The 18,137-nt window shown below is 39.1% G+C and overlaps 1 protein-coding gene across 1 annotated transcript; it reads left to right on the top strand.

Moving 5' to 3' along the window:
* Positions 1-2,079: 2,079 nt before the first annotated feature.
* LOC126385004 (4-galactosyl-N-acetylglucosaminide 3-alpha-L-fucosyltransferase 9-like) lies at positions 2,080-16,895 on the top strand. Its single transcript, XM_050036488.1, has 2 exons — positions 2,080-2,272; positions 12,647-16,895. Exon 2 carries the CDS (start codon positions 12,655-12,657, stop codon positions 13,813-13,815), a length of 1,161 nt encoding a protein of 386 aa, XP_049892445.1. The 5' UTR covers positions 2,080-2,272; positions 12,647-12,654; the 3' UTR covers positions 13,816-16,895.
* The last annotated feature ends 1,242 nt before the right edge of the window (positions 16,896-18,137 follow it).

Here is an 18,137-nt window from a genome sequence, read left to right as displayed (position 1 = left end):
ATTGCCAATAAAGGTTGTCAAGTTAAATGGCAAGTTGTTGTACGGTCATTTTGTACCTATGATACATTTGGGATGGGGGCCTCCAAATAAAATTTCGCTTAGGGCCCCAATTTGGTCAGGGGCAGCCCTGACTATACTTGATTTTTTGTATGTCAACTTTCACTTTTACTTTGCTACATTTCCTGAATAAAATGTATACCTGTACTCCAACATATATCCTCTAAACAACTTAGTTACTTACTACAGCAAAAGGAAGAAAGGAAGGAAGGAGGGAGAAAGGGACAGACGGGTGAATAAAGGAATGGTAGGAAAGAAAGTCCAGGGTTTTCCCTGTGTCAGCGTGGGTTTTCTCAGGGTACTCCGGCTTCCTCCCACAGTCCAAAGACATGCAGGTTGGTGACTCTAAATAGCCCATAGGTGTGAATGTGATTGTGAATGGTTGTCTCTCTCTATAGCCCCTTTTACACTGCCAGATTTTCCGCGAATGTTGGGCCGTTTTGCCAGCAAGCTGCGAACGTTTAGACACACGGAGCCGGATTGGCGAGTTGATCCGAGGTGCCCAATTTTCCGCCTCGTAGGGTAGACATATTGGCGGAACCTTTTTGGTTTAAACAGACCGAGGCGCCCTTCCACAACGAGAGGGGCTGTTGATGACCTGTGGGAGGAGCTGTTGATGACGCCGCACATGCGACCCACTGGCGGTGGATAAACAGGAAACAGCTGATAGCAGGAATCAGCAAGCAGCTAGTAGCAAGAGGAAAACGGAAACCTGACAGACACTGTAAAGATGAGCAACTGGGGAGACAAAGAATTGCGCGCCCTACTTTTCCTCGCAAACGAAGAGGCCATTAACCGTCAGATGACGGGGACGGTGAACAACAGGGCGACTTACAAGAGAATCGCTAAAAAACTGACCAGCCGCGGCTTCCCTCCCACGTCACTGTTAACATCACACGCTGAGCTACACGTTTTGTTACTTGCTCACGTCCCCCATTGCCCCGAAAAAGGGGCATTTTGTATAAACAAAAGTAGGCAGGCGGCATTTTGCCGCACTCCCCGATTTTGCTTTTATACTGCCAATGCTGAAAAAAGACTGATTGGGCTTTCCTGTAAATTTGCACAACTCCTATCTAAAAAGGGCTCATGTGTCAGCCCTGTGATAATCTGGGAACCTGTCCAGGGTGTACCCTGCCTCACGCCCAGTGTCAGCTGGGATAGGCTCCATCACCCCTGTGACCCCCAGCAGGTTAAGCTGTTGGGGAAAATGAATGAATGAACATTACATGTGCATTAAAAGGAATATTTCCCAGAAAAAAAACAATATTTGTACCATGCATGAAGTTCATTACAGTGTATGAATCATATTATACTTATAGTTATATAAGTTGTCAACTCATTAACTTTAAAGAGGTTACACCATAGGTTGACGCCTACATCAGCAACACACAAAGGAAACATTTAAATAGAGCACTACAGTATCAGGCAAGGAGGTCACTGTTGACATTGTGTCATCACCCTGAGGAAATTTGTGTGTTGTTAACTGCTCCAACTGGCATTGTTACACTCACTTTAAGTAAACTGCAGCTTCTACCAGTTGATGAAATATTCATGGTTGACCATAAGCTGATGGCGTGGTGCTTTCCCCCCATTTTATAATGTTTGGTGATTTTTTCCAGTTGCATCTGGTAAAAGGTCACTGCATGTTGACAATGTAGATGTTAACCTGTGGTGTAATGTATTTTAAAGTCATCCAGACAGAGACTACTACCGTGCAGGAAGATGTTGTGTTTGCAGAGTCCTGACAAGACAACGAGGGCACATGTGAATGTTAAAGGAGCACCATAGGCAAATGACATAGATTTGTTGAAGAGGTGTCAAACTGGTGGGGACAGTTTGTCTTTGTACATTTTTCCACGAATGCTCAAGTCATAGCTCAGAGCAATTACGGAAAACATGTCAAGAATATGTGGACAGACATCCTTGGGGGCATGCTTGAGGGCTGGAGGCTGAATGGAGGCGTCGTTTGAATGAGGGGGGTAGGCCTTAACATGGAGGCATGAGGTAATGAGGGACGGCTAAAGCATTTCCAGGGACGGAAGCAAGGTGTGCATGGATAGCTTGGTTGGAGCCAGAGACTGAATGGTGGCAATCAGGTTGTCACCTACACAAAACATCCTGGAGTGTTGCCGAAACAGGGGGACGCAAAGGAGAAGAGATTTTTTTCTGTGCTAAAGCACCAGACCAAGAAGGGACTGGAGAAAAAGACAAAAAGGTAAAGTGATTGTTTACCTTGCACAAATGACTTTCACATTGGCAACATAATCGAGTGACACTGGTCACAAAATTTGATAAGTTAAAAATTGTTAGAAATCCGACAGCCTACCAGCGGGCCCTCATAAAGCCATTTTGATTATTATGATTTATAAAACAGCTGCTGTATTTGTTGTTATTCACTTGATTCACTCTTGGCCTGCAGTTGGAAAGCTGTCCATAAATGCTGACCATCACAAGATACAACCACCACAGCAGGCTCAGTAAACACTTATGTCAGACAAACAAACAGTTATAACTCACCTATGAAGCCTTGTCATAATCCATGGATCCATGTTATCCATTTCACTTCTTATAATCAGTCAAAGGTCCAGGTGATCTAAATGTGGAGTCCAAACATCCATAGATATCCACCAACTGTCTTGCCTCGTTTCAAACGTTCATATTACTCCACATATTATCCATAAGTCCCCTGCTGTGTGAATGGGTGGATTGATCCTGAAGTATAATACTTTAAATAGTATGTTTTCATTTTGAAGACTGATCATAACCTCAGTAGGATAGGCATCAGTGTCTCACGCAGCACGCGCCATGCGCAAAGCACCAGTGGCACCGGAGAGCGCACCAAGGCGGCCCAATATGATCATCATCAGTTACATGTATTGCATTAATGCTCCCAGTTAAGGCCCTCTCAGGCACAGCACAGTGCGCTGCGCTCGCGCTTATTAGTTAATATTAGAGTTATTAATACAGCCAGTTGCCTCTGCTGAGTGAAGTCGTTTCAGGTTCACCAAAACATACCTGCGCTCATGTCTTCAGCATCGATGCAGAACTCGCTCAGAAGCTGTTTTATAATTTCCCAATTAACGACCTTGCAGCCAGGTAATGCAGACACTCTGCTTGCTTTGCCCAGGGGCCACTTTTGCAAACTGTCAGTAGGCCAGGGTCCAGATAATAAAGACTGTATCATTTAAGATAAAAATGGCAAATATAGTGGCAGCATCCGAGCATGGATCATGTGTGCGCAAGGGTGTTTCTAAGCCCTTGCGCTTATTTGAATATCAGGAGTGTGTAACTCCTGACATTCAAATAAGCGTAAGGGCTTTCTTTGGCCAGAACCTAGAAACACCCTTGCACACACATGATCCATGCTCGGATGCTGCCACTATATTTGCCTTTTTATTTTAAATTATACATTGTCAACACAACCAGTGTATGTACTGTTCCTGCCTACTGTTTGCTTTCTAATTTTGTGTTGTCTCTCTACACGCAAACAACTTACTTCAGAGCTAGCAGCGTCATCACTAGTTTCATCCTCATTAGTTTCAGTCTCACCCGATGTCTGCAGGAAACTCACCTCCCGACCCCCCTGTTTACTGCGGGGGCTGAAGCGGACCCTCAACTGTAGGTCCACTATGATGTATGTAAATAAAGTGCCGCACCAACATAAACAGCCTCCGCTGGTCCCACTATAGAAAGTTAAGGGATTCTTATCTTGGATACGAAATGTGTAATCACTTAATAAGAGACAGTATTACTGGAAAATGACACTAAACAAATTCAGTAAATATATGTTTCTAACTTTACAACGAAATTATGAACATTTATGTTTCTAAAGAATTAATTAGAGTACATTTTACGACAGTATTGCATTTATGCTTTTGAATAACAAAAATAATTAAGTGATTTTCTGTATAGCAATAGTAATAAAAGCACCGTATATGAAATAAATAAAATTTTATTTATTTATTTATTTTTTTTGCTTATTCTTATTCTTATATTAAGTATTTATTAATTATTCTTTTAGATTTTTCCCTTCTTTGTTGTTAATTATTACATTTCCACTCCAAACTTACAGTTAAAAACACTTCCGTTGTCATCAGTTTTCGATCTCAAGGCCATGAAATATTTACATTTATCTTCGATACTTTTGTTCGCTTTGGCAGTTTCCTTACATTTTTTATCGTAGCCTACTTAATTAATTTAATTTTTCTCAAAAGATGCTTCTATTGATTCTCAATAAAAATCATTGAAAAGCATAGACCCGTGTGCGCATCCGCGTGACCGTAGCTGTTCGCGGATGTTCAATGCGCAAAGCATGTCCAAGCCTGATAAATTAATTCACACACATAATATCAGTGATGGATTAATGAATGAGGGAGCACGAGAAAGAGAAGGTGGAGCTGCGACTGCAAAGAAAGGGGGAGGAGGGAAATGCTTCTGATTCCAGACCTGTGACACACAGTCTGCTCAGAGATGCTCAGAGGACAGGAATATGCACATAGTCATTTACCTAATAAATCATGGCATTAAAAAATCGCCACCTTTGATAATAAGAAGTATTGCAATGGTATTGGTATCAGTGATCCTGGCCCTGTATTACCTGCTATCTGATAGAAACCAGATTGTGGTATGGGGCCCACCCCTGCTGCATGTGAATGAACACAAACCGGCCCAGCCAGACCACAAAATGGAGACGAGCTTCACTCAGGCCTGGTGCTAGACCGCTTTAAATTTGGGGAGGGCATAAGAGATGTTGGTTATTACAGGTTAATATGAGTGCTCTCAAAGTGGGTTTGTATGGGGTACTTATCCATAGACAGTATATTACCTACAGTAGATGTCACGCCTCCAGTTGGAGAAGCAGGCTTGAGTCCAACATGGAAGCTAACCAATGTACTGCTGTGGATGGGGTCAGCGACAAAACATATTTTAGCTTCTCCTGAAAAAGTCAAGTTACTTTAAAGCCAACCAAAATCTTTTGGTATATTACTTTTACAACCAAAAGTTATTGGGGGAGGTTGTTAAGTGCAGAGATGGCAGACATTTGTTGTCACTCATCTTATTTATTGTCCACAAAACAGAGTTGTATGCCAAATTTTCCACAACAAAAAAGAACAAGCTGGAGTGAGAGTCTTTCCTGATGGGATATTTAAAAACAGTAGGTTTGTGTATTTAGTCCTTCTCAGGCAAGCGCAGGGGTTTAGTGTTGCTAGAGTGCACCAGTTCACATAATCTGGACAAAAGTAAAATATATTTTTATACGCTTGAAGATCCACTCATTAGTAAAAGTGCATGTCATCTAAGAGAGACACTAAAATATGTATTGTCCAAATTAGCTGAAAGGCTGAGCGACTTTCCTGAAGGTTTAAGCAAACATTCTCATTTTACAGCTAAACAGTACACTAAAATACAAGTCATGACAAGGATGAAATTTAAAGCGGCAAATGTCCGAGTGGGGCAGGTGGGAGTGGTGGTGGATGGGTCCAATAAACACTGACTTTCACCGGAGACAGCGATGTTCGCATCCCGAAAGATCCTAAATCCACCCATGTGTTTTTGTTGCCAAAACTTAATTACGTGTTAGTTGTTAAAGGAAAAAAACGTCAATCTGCGGTGTTTGTAGTGCATTTATTTTGAAAGAGACTGCATGTAAATGGTAAATTTCCTGTGAAAACAGAAGTGTATTTTGAAAGAAGACAATGCATGTAACAGGCAGAACTTGACACAGTGTCCCAGAACGTCAACAACCAACACACCCAGGGTGCCTTGCATATCGTATGTGGACGTGGAAAGTCGTGGAAAAATGATTCGGAAGGCACCCTAGGTATTATGATAGATCTATGGCCGTGCTTGGTGCTACAGTCGACTGTATCCAACATGGTGGCCAGGTCACAAACTCTCTCATTTGACAGCTAAACAGTACACTAAAATATGTTTCTGAAAACACTTGAGGTGAGAAATAAGTCACTGTAGATTCCCGCAAATGACATTAGAGGCAATAGGAGTAGGAGGAGGGACATGATTCACTGTGTGGACATAGTGACAGTTTCAGCAAACATGACAAAAAGTTATTTTCATAAACGGCAACAAATGAAGCTGTAAGAGGGTTGTTTTTTTTTCACAAATAATTCAGCGAATTCTATAGTTTCCTTAACTGTAGTTTAGCACTTTTCATGCACGACAACCATACAGTAAACTCATGAAACATATTAACCAGCGACATTATTTCCTCCTGTGTTTGCTGTGTTCAGATCTACAGAGCTAAAAGGTGTCTTTATCAGTGTCCATTTCTTTGTACTTAATCGATCCTGTCCAATAACGCCATTGTTATCTCATCATGTTGTCTCATTTACAATCTGGAAATCCATCGGTTAAAAAAAAAAAAAAAAAAAAAAAAAAGAATCTGTCTTGAGAGATTACTGTAAAAGTGACCTCTGGATTTAGTGATGTACGTGACTTTACATTATATCTTGCTGGCCTCCTCTAACTGTCAAACCACACCTCTATTCTCTTTTTACCTCACCAAGAAAGGACAGAAAAGTAATTTGTGTTTTCATGGTATTCCTTCTTTGCTTTATTCTCTGTTTGTTAAGTTGTGGTCAAACAACATTGCATTGAAATACAGGACAGAAGGATCCAGAGCAGATTACTGTTATTACTGTAGCAGTTTACAGATCCTGACATTATGTGTTTGCAATATCTCTGATTTAATTCAAAACCAAACAAGATAAATCCTGAGTTGATTGTATGATTAATGTCGTATGGGATGATGAATCAAATTAGAGGACGCCCACATCACAATCATGTGGAAAGAGTGGTCATGTGTTTCCTGATTGGAAGTTTCATTTCTTCTCCCTGACTGCCCGGTCAGGTGAGCTTTAAGAAGGTTGTGTCCTTCTGAAAGATGCCAGAAAAACTAAAGTTCTCACAGGAACATTCACTTCTAGTAGTACATGAAAACTGTAAAACATAGTGAAGCATGTGACAGTGGAAAACGTGCCTGTAAAACCTTTAACATCTAAGAATCTCCCCTTGGAAACTAGATCCTTGTAAAGATAAATATTTACAAAGCGTCTCAAACCTTTACCCTTCAGAAGCAAACTCATGTTCCAAACACACACAAAAGATATTGTAATGGTGGATTTTTACTCTAAATGCATTTAAAATATTTTGTGGGAGGTTTCTGTCCATTCCAGTGAACAAAGAATCTTAATGCAGAAACCACTTAATGGTAAAAAAAAAAAAAAAAAAAAAAGACAATAAATAGCCTTAACAGATCTTTTCTCAACCAAAAAACATAGATTTATTTATTTTTTATGAATGGTTAACTCATACCAGGGAAAAAACATATGCGTTTAAACACATTGCACATATATTTTGCAATGTATTCGTCATTACTACTCAAAATATCCTTCATTTCTAAAGTAACTCCAGAAAACAGTATGTTGAAAAACTCCTGAGAAGATTATTATGTCAAAAAAAATTTTTTTTAATTTAATTAAATTATTTAACTTTAGATTTAAATAATAAATAATTATAAAAATAAAATAAAAAATAATAATGTAAAACTTATTATAATAATAATAATAATAATAATATATTTCAAATAATTAAATAATTAAATAAAATACATTTTAAGGTGATTGTATCTTTAGACAATTAAATGAAAACAGTATTTCCCCTATTCAGTTTTCGGTTACACTCAGAACCGCTGTCTGTTCCAGTGGACAGATGGGTTGTTGTTTTTTCAGTTAATAAAAGCTATAAATCTTTCACATGAATTTTTTGTCATGTCCCAATGATATAACATCTCATGTTTACTTAAACAACAGTTTTAACACAAATCATCTACTGTAACAATATGATTAATAGACTGAAACGTGCCTTGCGCTTCCTCTTTGTCTCTCAGTTGGCCATGTGAAGCCCCCAGGAAGTGCTTTGGGCTTGGAAGCCAATTTTAATAGCAGCTAAACAGTGGTGCTATTTCCAGGGTCAGTCAAGTGACGCCCTGCGGCCCAAAAAGACTTTTCCCATTGACTTGCATTGGGAAGGAGATGTTTGTGAATCAATGGATAAATTTTTTGAGCGTCACAACCCCCACGAAATGAATTGTTTCACTAGAACACTAAAGCAGAAGTTAGCCACTCAGCTGCACTCAGTAAAGCTTGGCTGCCATAAGTCTCGAGTGCGCTTGCTCTATAGGCTGTACAATGGGGAAGTTTTGCCGATCATCTGGGTAATTTTATACACAGCAGTTGACCCATTTTGGCTTTATGCCCCACTGAGCAACTCTCATAGGAATGAACGAGGCCCCTCCACCAGTGCTGTCCAGTTCTTTCTCTCTAGTACATCCATTTGCCATGCTTGTTAACAAAAAGGGGGTGTGGCTCAACTGCAGTCCACTTAAGATGATGTGGAACACTGTGACTGGTTTATACACACCCCATCAAATAAGTCTGTGAACTTAATCATAGATCTCTACATCCTAGAAAAGTCACGTCCATTGGAATGGATGGGGGATCTGGGATCGGAGTAGGAAGGAGGACTCTTAAGAGGCTTAAGAGGTCTTAAGCAGAGGAGACAATAAATAATGTTGACACTGAGTTGTTGTGCAGGGATAATATGTGCGGTTGATCTCGTTAGAGATGTGCTCACACCTCCCACCCAACCAACACATTCTCACTCCAACCTTGTCACATACTGACGTTGGGTCATGGACTTTACACGTCCAGATACGATGTGCAAGGTGCCCTGGGTGCGTTGGTTGTTGACGTTCTGGGACACCGTGTCAAGTTCTGCCTGTTACATGCATTGTCCTCTTTCAAAATAAACTTATGTTTTCACAGGAAATTTAACTTTTACATACAGTCTCTTTCAAAATAAAAGCACTACGTCGGTACAACACTACGGTTGGGTTAAGGCAACAGAAGCATGTGGTTAGGCAACAAAAAAAGAACAGGGTTTAGCCTTAGAATCTTCCGGCGTGCAAACACTGCTCTCTTGGGTGAAAGTCGGTGTTTGTTGGACCCAGTTGGACTTTCACCGCCTTAACTTTCGTCCTTGTCCCGCCATGTTTCCCCCTGATGTCACCAGGCACTGTTAAACTATAATGGCAACCGGCCTTATGTCATGCTGACATTGAAGTACAGTAAGTTTTTGTCGCTGTTTTCTGACGCCACTTTCTAAAGTCACTGCCCAAACGCCAGATTTCAACGACTTCGGAGTGAGACCGGGCTCGCCCAACACAGTAATGCCATAACACCAGAAATTAAAGTGGTCACAAGACTAAGATATTTTTTAACAGTAAAAATGACTTGGCTCTATTTCAACCTTGACAGCACTTTCACAGTGTCATCTTTTAACACAGGTCATTTAATTTCCCCTGGGTGACCTTTACAGGCTAACAAAAGAGCATGTTTGTGATAACAAATCACACCTTTTAAAAAACACATCATACTTAGTAAAGGGGTCGACCACACCTCCTCATTAAGATATGAGGAGGTGTGGTCCTCATATCTTAATGAGGAGTCGACTGTGCCTTCCCTGCTCACAGTTGCTGAGACTTTTCCTAAATCACTCCTAAGATAGGACTCTTTACTAGAATTTTTCAGGCTAAATTAGGAGCTCTCTGAGAGTGTTATATCGATGTTTGTGAGCACGGCCCCAGATTATTTGTTTCTTTGACAAGGACACATGCATTAGATATTGCTTCATATGTAGAAAACAAAATAGAGGGAGGACATGTTAAGGAAGTCAAAATTTCTAATTTTTTTTACAAAATAAGTTTATAAAATAGATAAAAATAGAATAAGTTTAATCTAGTTTAATATAAAAATAAAAAACTAAAATAAGCTTAATCTAGTCTAATATATCAAAGTGTACATTTCTAATCGCAGCTCTATATATGGATTATTCCTTTTCTTTTATTGAGTCTTCAGAATATAGTTTCACATATACACTATCATTCTGTATGTCTGTGTCAAGACTCATTGCTGTGCTCATTACCAGCTGCTTTTAATTTTATTTCATATTGGAGGGCTTTCTTGTTATCATGTTTGTAGCTCTTATTCCTTTTTTTACCCTAAACAAACTATGTTATCTTTCTTTCACCCAATGTGGCTCTGGTGGCTGTCCTGAGATCAGTGTACTTCAAAAATATTGAGTCAGGTGACAGTGTCAAACACCCTATGCCCACAGTGGAGTGTGGCGCTTGTGAAATAATGAAGGACGTTTGAGACTAACCCAGGGTTACGGGAGAGAAGAGGAGAAGGGAGTTTTCTTATGAATGTGCCATTTACAGGAGCTGCTATAAATATAGTTTATTTCATCACAGCATCAACTTTAAGGTGAGATTTTTGCTCTGTGTTTCCTTATTACAGTATTAGGCAAGCCTCAGTGGCCTCTAATGGTAATTTAAAGTTGTTTAAACTAACCTTTATTGGTGTAAAGTTAAAAGTACAGAGTAGTCTGTAAACATCTCTCGTCGACTGTGTAACAAAGACAGACATTGGTGTGCACATTTCTATTAAGCACTAAAACTGATTAAATAAAGCTCCAGTAATTTGATCCAGGCTCTGCATGGGTGGCATCAGAGGGGCACTTTTCCCTTTAGATAAAAATTCACCAGTAGTTAGAAATTGTAGCACATATTTTTCTTTAATTATCCACCAGGTACAAAAATTGGAGCAAGGGCTGTTTGGGTGTAAAAAAAAAAAAAACTAATGAAAACTGATGGAAATGTAGCTTCACTATTTTTTTTATTGACCACAGCACCACCTCGATCTATTATCTTTCTCTTGACATAGAAACAAGTATGCTTAATGTTTTTTCTGAACTGATTATCACAGCTTCTAAATATTAACATGTTTCATGGTCATGGTTGTCCTGGCAATCTTTGTATCTCATTCTCTCAAAGCAGAACAAAGAAAAGCGATCACCTAACCCCGATATTGGCCTTTTGTTTTCTTTTCTTTTAAAAAAAACTTGAATTTGAGTGGATTAAATGATTTTACTTATTCGTTTTAAAGCAGTTTTATATTTCTTAAAGTTCCAGTGTGTAGGATTTAGGAGGATATATTATCAGAAATGTAATATAATAAAATAAGTATGTATTCTTAAGTGTATAATCACCTAAAAATAAAAATTGTTGTGTATTCATTACCTTAGAATGAGCCGTTGATATCTACATAGGGAGCGAGTCCTTATCTACAAAGATCACCATGTTGCGCCGCCATGTTTGTACACTAGCCCAGAATAAACAAACCTAGGTAGGGCCCTTGGCGATTTTATGTTTTTGCATCAGCCACTGTGACTAGCAGCCCCTCTGTGACGAGAATGTCAGAAAATTTGTAATATATTTGTAATATGAAACTGCTTTATTCAGTGTTTTTACCGGTTTTAATCACTGGGTCCGTTTGTTTTTGGAGAGAAAGAGAATTCTGTGGATAATTCGGCTCCTGGTAAAAACCTCCTGAATGTCTCTATCAGAAGGAGGTGAGCACACATTAAGTTATTAAGGAAACAAAATGAGAACACCTTAGTAGGTGCAAGGCTAGCAGCCCATCTGCAACGTGTCAAACAGTGTAGGAGAAACACTGATTTGTAACCAGAAACTGCTTTCTTCTTCTTTCTTTTTTTTAACCACTTTAAATCACCCGGTCTGTTTATTTTGGTGAGGAAGAGACCACCGGTAAAAACCTCCTGTCCAATGAACAGTGAAAGAATTCTAACCAGGAGAAGTTTCAGCTGGTTGCAATCTGCAATCCTTACCACTAGATGGCACTAACCCCCCTAAATCTTTCACACTGGACCTTTAAAGCATGTATTGCCCCATTATACATTTGAAAGCTTTTATGTCCATATGGCATCTGCACAACAATCCTAGAACCTGCAGCTACTACAGCTTTGTTTTGCTTTATACTCTTAATTTTAGGGCTGGGCATTTTTATGATTGTGTTGATACCAGTCCACTTATCAGTTCTGCTTATTGGTCCATTTCTTTATCGATTCCCTCACTGATGCCTGATCAGTGGTCTTTTTTGGTGCCCAGTCCTTCAATATGTGTAACTCTAAGTCATAATAAAATGTTAACGGGTGAGTTATATAAAAATAAACCCCCAGACAAATGTCATTAGTGTTGAAATTAGCTATAGAGACAAATCTTTTGGACCAGGCTGCAAACGTGTTTATTTCTGCTGTGGACTGGGGCATTTTAACATGGGGATCTATGGGGATTGACTCTGTTTTGGAGTCAGCCTCAAGTGGCCATTAAAGGAACTGCAGTTTTTGACACTTCAACACACTGGAGATAAAATAAGAGAACATTTGTCTTTAGGTTTTTTCTCTGTGTATTTAGAGACATATGATGGATCATAAATCCTTTCAGACATGTAGGCAATTTAACAGGTTGGTACCAGATAATGAAACAGAATTACAGTAACTCTGTGAACATTACTTTTTAAAGGTTTTGGATAGCAGAAGGAACAACCTGTGTTTACATAGATGATTGTCCCATAGAACAGCACTTGCTTACAATCAGACATCTCAGTGCATTGTCTAATGGTGTTCTGTCTCCAATCATTTTCTCTTTAAGGGTGAGCCATGGCCCTGCCTGCCTGCCAGTGGACTTCTCTGCGCCCATTTGTCTTCAGCAGCCTGGTGGCGTTGTGTTTTCTAGGCCTTTTCTTCACATACTACCAGCCTGACTTCAGGTTCCCCAATATTGGCCTTTACTTGGGGAAAGGCCAACAAGTCTGCCCAAACGTATGTGCAGAGGGGGCAAAGACCCAGAACCCAAACAGTTCCACAGAGCTGCAGATCAACCCAAATCCTAGTGACGCCCAGAAGATAGCAGAGGTGGACACTGAGCCTGACACTATTGTATTGATCTGGATGTGGCCATTTGGCCAGAGATTTGATGTCAACTGCGGTGTTTACAATATCACAAAATGCCACTTGACAAATGACAAGACAGTTTACCATAAAGCCCACGGAGTTCTCTTCCACCACAGGGACATACATGGAAACGGAGGGAATATGCCACAAGAGCCGCGTCCCTTGTTCCAGAAATGGGTGTGGTTTAACATGGAGTCACCTGCAAACTCGGGTCGAATGCCTTATCTTGATCGTTTAGTCAACTTGACATGCAATTATCGTCTTGATTCCAGTATTCCAGTGCCTTATGGATATTTGGAGCCACTGACATCTGTAGATGAGAGTTTTAAACTACCAGCAAAGGACAAGTTGGTGTGTTGGATTGTGAGCAACTGGAACGCACGGTATAAGAGAGTTGAGTACTACAACGAACTGAAGAAACACGTTGAGATTAATGCATATGGAAATGCCTTTGCTAAAGGTGTATCTGACAAAGAGTATTCAAAGATAGTTTCTAGTTGTAAATTCTACCTCTCCTTTGAAAACTCTATCTTCAAAGACTACATCACAGAGAAGTTATACCTTCCTATGATGAAAGGAAGTGTACCAGTAGTTCTGGGCCCTCCAAGGCAAAATTATGAGGACCACGTCCCACCTGGGTCTTTCATTCATGTCGATGACTTTTCCTCTCCAAAGGAGCTGGCAGAGAGGCTACTTTACCTTGACCAACATGAGTCTGAGTACATGAGCTACTTTGATTGGACGGGAAGCTATAAAGTTAAAAGGTCTGCGTTTGGAAAAGAACATGCTTGCAGAACTTGTAGATACTTGCAACACCACAACGAGTACCAATCTTTTCATGATCTCAACAAATGGTACTGGGGTTAACTATACTCCAATAAAAAGGACATTTGCTATGAATTGTGTTTCAGTCTGGGACATAGGCAATAATGGACTCAAGACGGCACATAGACGTCACCTGAAGTGGCTCAATTGTATCATATCAGAGTAATTTGAAGGATGTTTTGATCACACTTATAGAAGTTAAACGAATTTTGTCTTCAATTTACGTCTTGCCAGCCCGGTCCCCTGATACAAGTTTGTTCTCCTGCTTTCTTCCTGTTTTTGGAGCAGCTAACACATGACTTAATTATTTGCAAGCAGCCAATAAACTGCATTTTATAGTCAACACAAGTCAATGATTTACCGTACAACTGTTGTAGGCAGTTTTTTTGTACTATCAGGGACATTCCTTTCTTTTGCACAGACAGTGTACTTTGTTTCATGAGAAAAAGAATGTTGACCAGTTTATCCAGTTTTTAGGAAGGAAAAACCTGATTTTCTCATCTGTTATGTAGACTCAGAGGGGCCCAAATGGGGTGTTGGAAGAAACTACAATTTAAAAAAAAAAACAGAACTAAGAAGACCCAATAAATAGTCACATAGAAACATCCAAACACCTTAAAATATGGCTACAGGATCTTGAGCAGGATCTCCTCCAGTATCAGCATTCTTCTCCCATGTCTAGCTATGCAATCGTGATCTTTGTCTCTAAGATCAACAAGTTCTGACGAATAAAGAACAAAGAGAAGAACAATAAATACTGTTAGTTTTCCATCACAGAATATTTACCAAATGGGAATTTTGTTTTTTTTGTCCCTGTATTTATTTATTTGTAACAAATTGGCATGTTTTGTGGGAAATTGTAATTAAAACTTAATTTTACACTGAACAGACCATTTGTCTTGCAAAAATATATCTAAAGTTTCCTTTTGAAAATTGCAATACATCCAACTTGTGTCCACTCTATGCATTCTGATTTGTCATATATGTACTGTAATTTAAATACAGTTCATTACTGGGACTAATGGTCCACATGTTTAACATCATATAACAAAGACGCATCCTGTAATACATCCCATCTAGCTCCATCTAGTGGCCGCCAGCATAAAAACTTTTCAATGCAATCTCCCCCATACAATACAATACAATACTATGCAGCCACAGAGTTTCATTTAAGGGTAAATGCACTACTTTCCATTGTGCTTTGTGGTGTAGGATTGTTGTTATCATTTTTATTATAAATTTAACCTTAAGATCACCTACAGAATGCCAATCACAGGCTTTGTCCTCAGTTTGTCAGGTGCTTTACTGATGTTATGGTTCACGGTGTTCTTCCAGATTCTGTCACCTCTGTACTGTTAGTGCCTGTCATTAAGGATAAGGCTGGTAAACAAAAAGTACAATTGGACTTACTGCCCTTGCCAGTATTCTCTCTTAAGTGCTGGAAAGAATTCTTCTCAGGGTTGGAAATGTTTGTTCTCACAACTGATAATCAGTTTGGCTTTTAAAGGAAACATGGCACTGCTCTAAAGGAAATAGCTGTTAAATATGGCAGCTGAAATTATACTGTATTTATGTGTTTTATTGATGCATCCAATCCTTCGAAAGGATTAATCCTGAGTTTTTTCTGTTTTTTTAATGTTTATTTTCTATATTTTTTCCTGTGTATCAAATTAGATACTTATAAACTACTCCAGGGTTGGAAGGGACAATGTTGTATCTGACTTGTTTCATGGAAATAATGGTGTTCGTCAATGTGGAATGGTTGATCACTTAATACATTACATTTGCATGTTTTATACATATCACCTAATCATTTGAAAAGGGACGTAGTATATGAGCGACTTTGTCATTAGGAGGTGGGGGTGAAGGTGGATGGCATGACACCTGGGCAAGATGCCTTTTGTAGCAAACCATCACTGTTTTTCCAGCAGTTTATTAACCACCAAACATGGGTGTTTTGTAGAGACCCATCACTACGTTTTCAGTGGCTTTTTAGGCACCACATACGGGTGTTTTGAAGTGACCCATCACTGTGTTTCCAGCAGACTTTTAGGTATCAAATGTGGGTGTTTTGTAGCAACCCAACACTGTTTTTCCAGTGGATTTTCAGGCACTAAATGTGGGTGTTTTGTTGAACCTCATTGCTGTGTTTCTAGCAGCTTTTCAGAGATCAAACGTGGGTGTTTCGTAGCCATCCATTGCTGTGTTTGCAGCAGATAATTAGGCACTAAACCTGCGTGTTTTGTAGAGACCCGTCACTGTGTTTCCAGCATCTTTTTAGGTACCAAATGTGGGTGTTTTGTTGCGCCACTTGCTGTTTTTCCAGTGGTTTTTCATGGCACCAAACATAGGTATTTTGTAGTTCCCTGTTGCTGTTTTTCCAGCGGGGAGAGTATCGTGAAAAGCGATTGTTGCTTTAACACCCCGCACCAGGATATTTTCAGCCAAAACATGATATTTTCCTAACCATAACAAAGTACTTTTTGCACCTAAACCTTACCACACGTTTACCACAGCGTTGTTGAAATGTAAATTTTCAATGTATCCACTACATAATAACTTGCAAATGTAATGCATCCATGGTCTGCAGATACGTACAATAATATTATTTTTTCTAACGATTGGGTTGGACATTATGTGCAATATTTCTCTCTTGACACACAAGGAAATAAAATAACTTGGCCTTTTTCTCACTGACGATTTGAATGATAACAGAGAAATTCGCAAACATTATTGTAAACTATATGCTTAGGCCAATATGTTGCTTTCACAGGTTTCTGTTCCGTTGATGTAAAATGTTCATGATTTAGAGCTACAGGAAAAGCCATATGCAGAGGCTTATAGTGGCTTGCAATGATGCAGTGAGGTTGATGCTTAAGGTTCCCAGATGGCATAGTGCCAACCAGTCAACTGTATGCATTTTCTGGTGTTCCTACATGCGAGGCATGTCTAAGACATCTGATGTACAATTTTATGTGTCGCTTGGATGAGTCAGAGTCTAGACAACATTGGCAAGATTGCTTACAACTGTTTTTTATATTTTTGAAAGATGAAGATGGTTTATTTTGTATGTCATGTATGTCTTATTTTCTTCTTTTATAAATTTCTATGGACCCTCTTGTGAGTCTGAAATAAAGTTTGAATTGAAATAATTATGGTAAATGGATAGAGTTGTACTTGTATAGTGCCTTGCTGGACGTCTGACCACTCAAAGTGCTTTAACATTATTTATCACATTCACCCTATAACAGATGTTCACACACTGGTGGTCAAGACTACGGTGTAAGGTGCCACCTACTGCTCAGTCAAAGTAAATATTCATATGCATTCATACACCAACAGCACAGCCATTGGGAGCAATGTGGGGTTCAGTGTCTTGTCTAAGAACACATCATCATGTGGACTGGAGGAACTGGGGATTAAACTGCTGATCATCAGTTTAGTGGACGACTCTCTGTACCTCCTGAGCCACAGCACTCACACGATACATCCTTAATAAGCATATAAATATAACACATATACTCTCACCACAAAAATTTGTCATTTTACAATCTGGAATAAAAATGATTCACATTAATAGATGCTTAAAGTTGAACCTTTAATTGTTTAATGTACTTTATTTGATAATTCAGTCATAGAAAGTTGTTAAAATGTAAATGTTGCCTTGAAACAACATTGTGCATTTATGGAATACTACCATGACAGTTTTTGGTATTGTGTATATAGGTTTATATTCTGTTCAAATGCATAACAGTCATCATAATCTTTAATTTTATTAATTTTTAGATATACCTACACACATTTAATAATGTTAATTTCTACTTTAACAGTGCACTCTTTTGGTCCTCTCTGCAAAACATACTGTGGTTACATTTTACACACATTTTTCTTCTATTTGCACAATGAACGCAATATTTTTCGATGATTCTTCAAAGAAGAAGGAGGTAAAATTAGCCCTCCCAGTTGATGTTAGTGTGTTTTAGTGAGTATGAGTCAGGATTCAGAAGTTTGGAAGACAACAAGCGACTAGCAGCCTAACAGTAACACAGCAAATGGTGGCAACATACAATCTGTCAGGAATCAGAATCAGAATCAGAATTCCTTTATTGCCATTGTCACAGATGTTACAACAAGATTGATTGGGCACCCACACACCAGGAAACAGAAATAGGCTCTTAAATGTAAAACAAAGGATCAAACGCTGAAATATAACTCACTATCTTGCTTTACAGAGGGTTATGGTGGTTTGATTGGATAAATTGTTTACTTAAAGTTTGCTGAAATATGCTTACACTCTGTAAGGCATTCATGGGCTGTTCCACAGTGGTACGATGTTGTCTGAGGGTAACATTCAGACAAAGAAA

Source organism: Epinephelus moara, chromosome 23 (genome assembly GCF_006386435.1).
Source record: "Epinephelus moara isolate mb chromosome 23, YSFRI_EMoa_1.0, whole genome shotgun sequence".
In the NCBI taxonomy this organism is placed as follows: Eukaryota; Metazoa; Chordata; class Actinopteri; order Perciformes; family Serranidae; genus Epinephelus; species Epinephelus moara.
The sequence above is the reverse complement of the archived record's forward strand: the minus strand, read 5'-3'. Positions and strand labels throughout refer to the sequence as shown.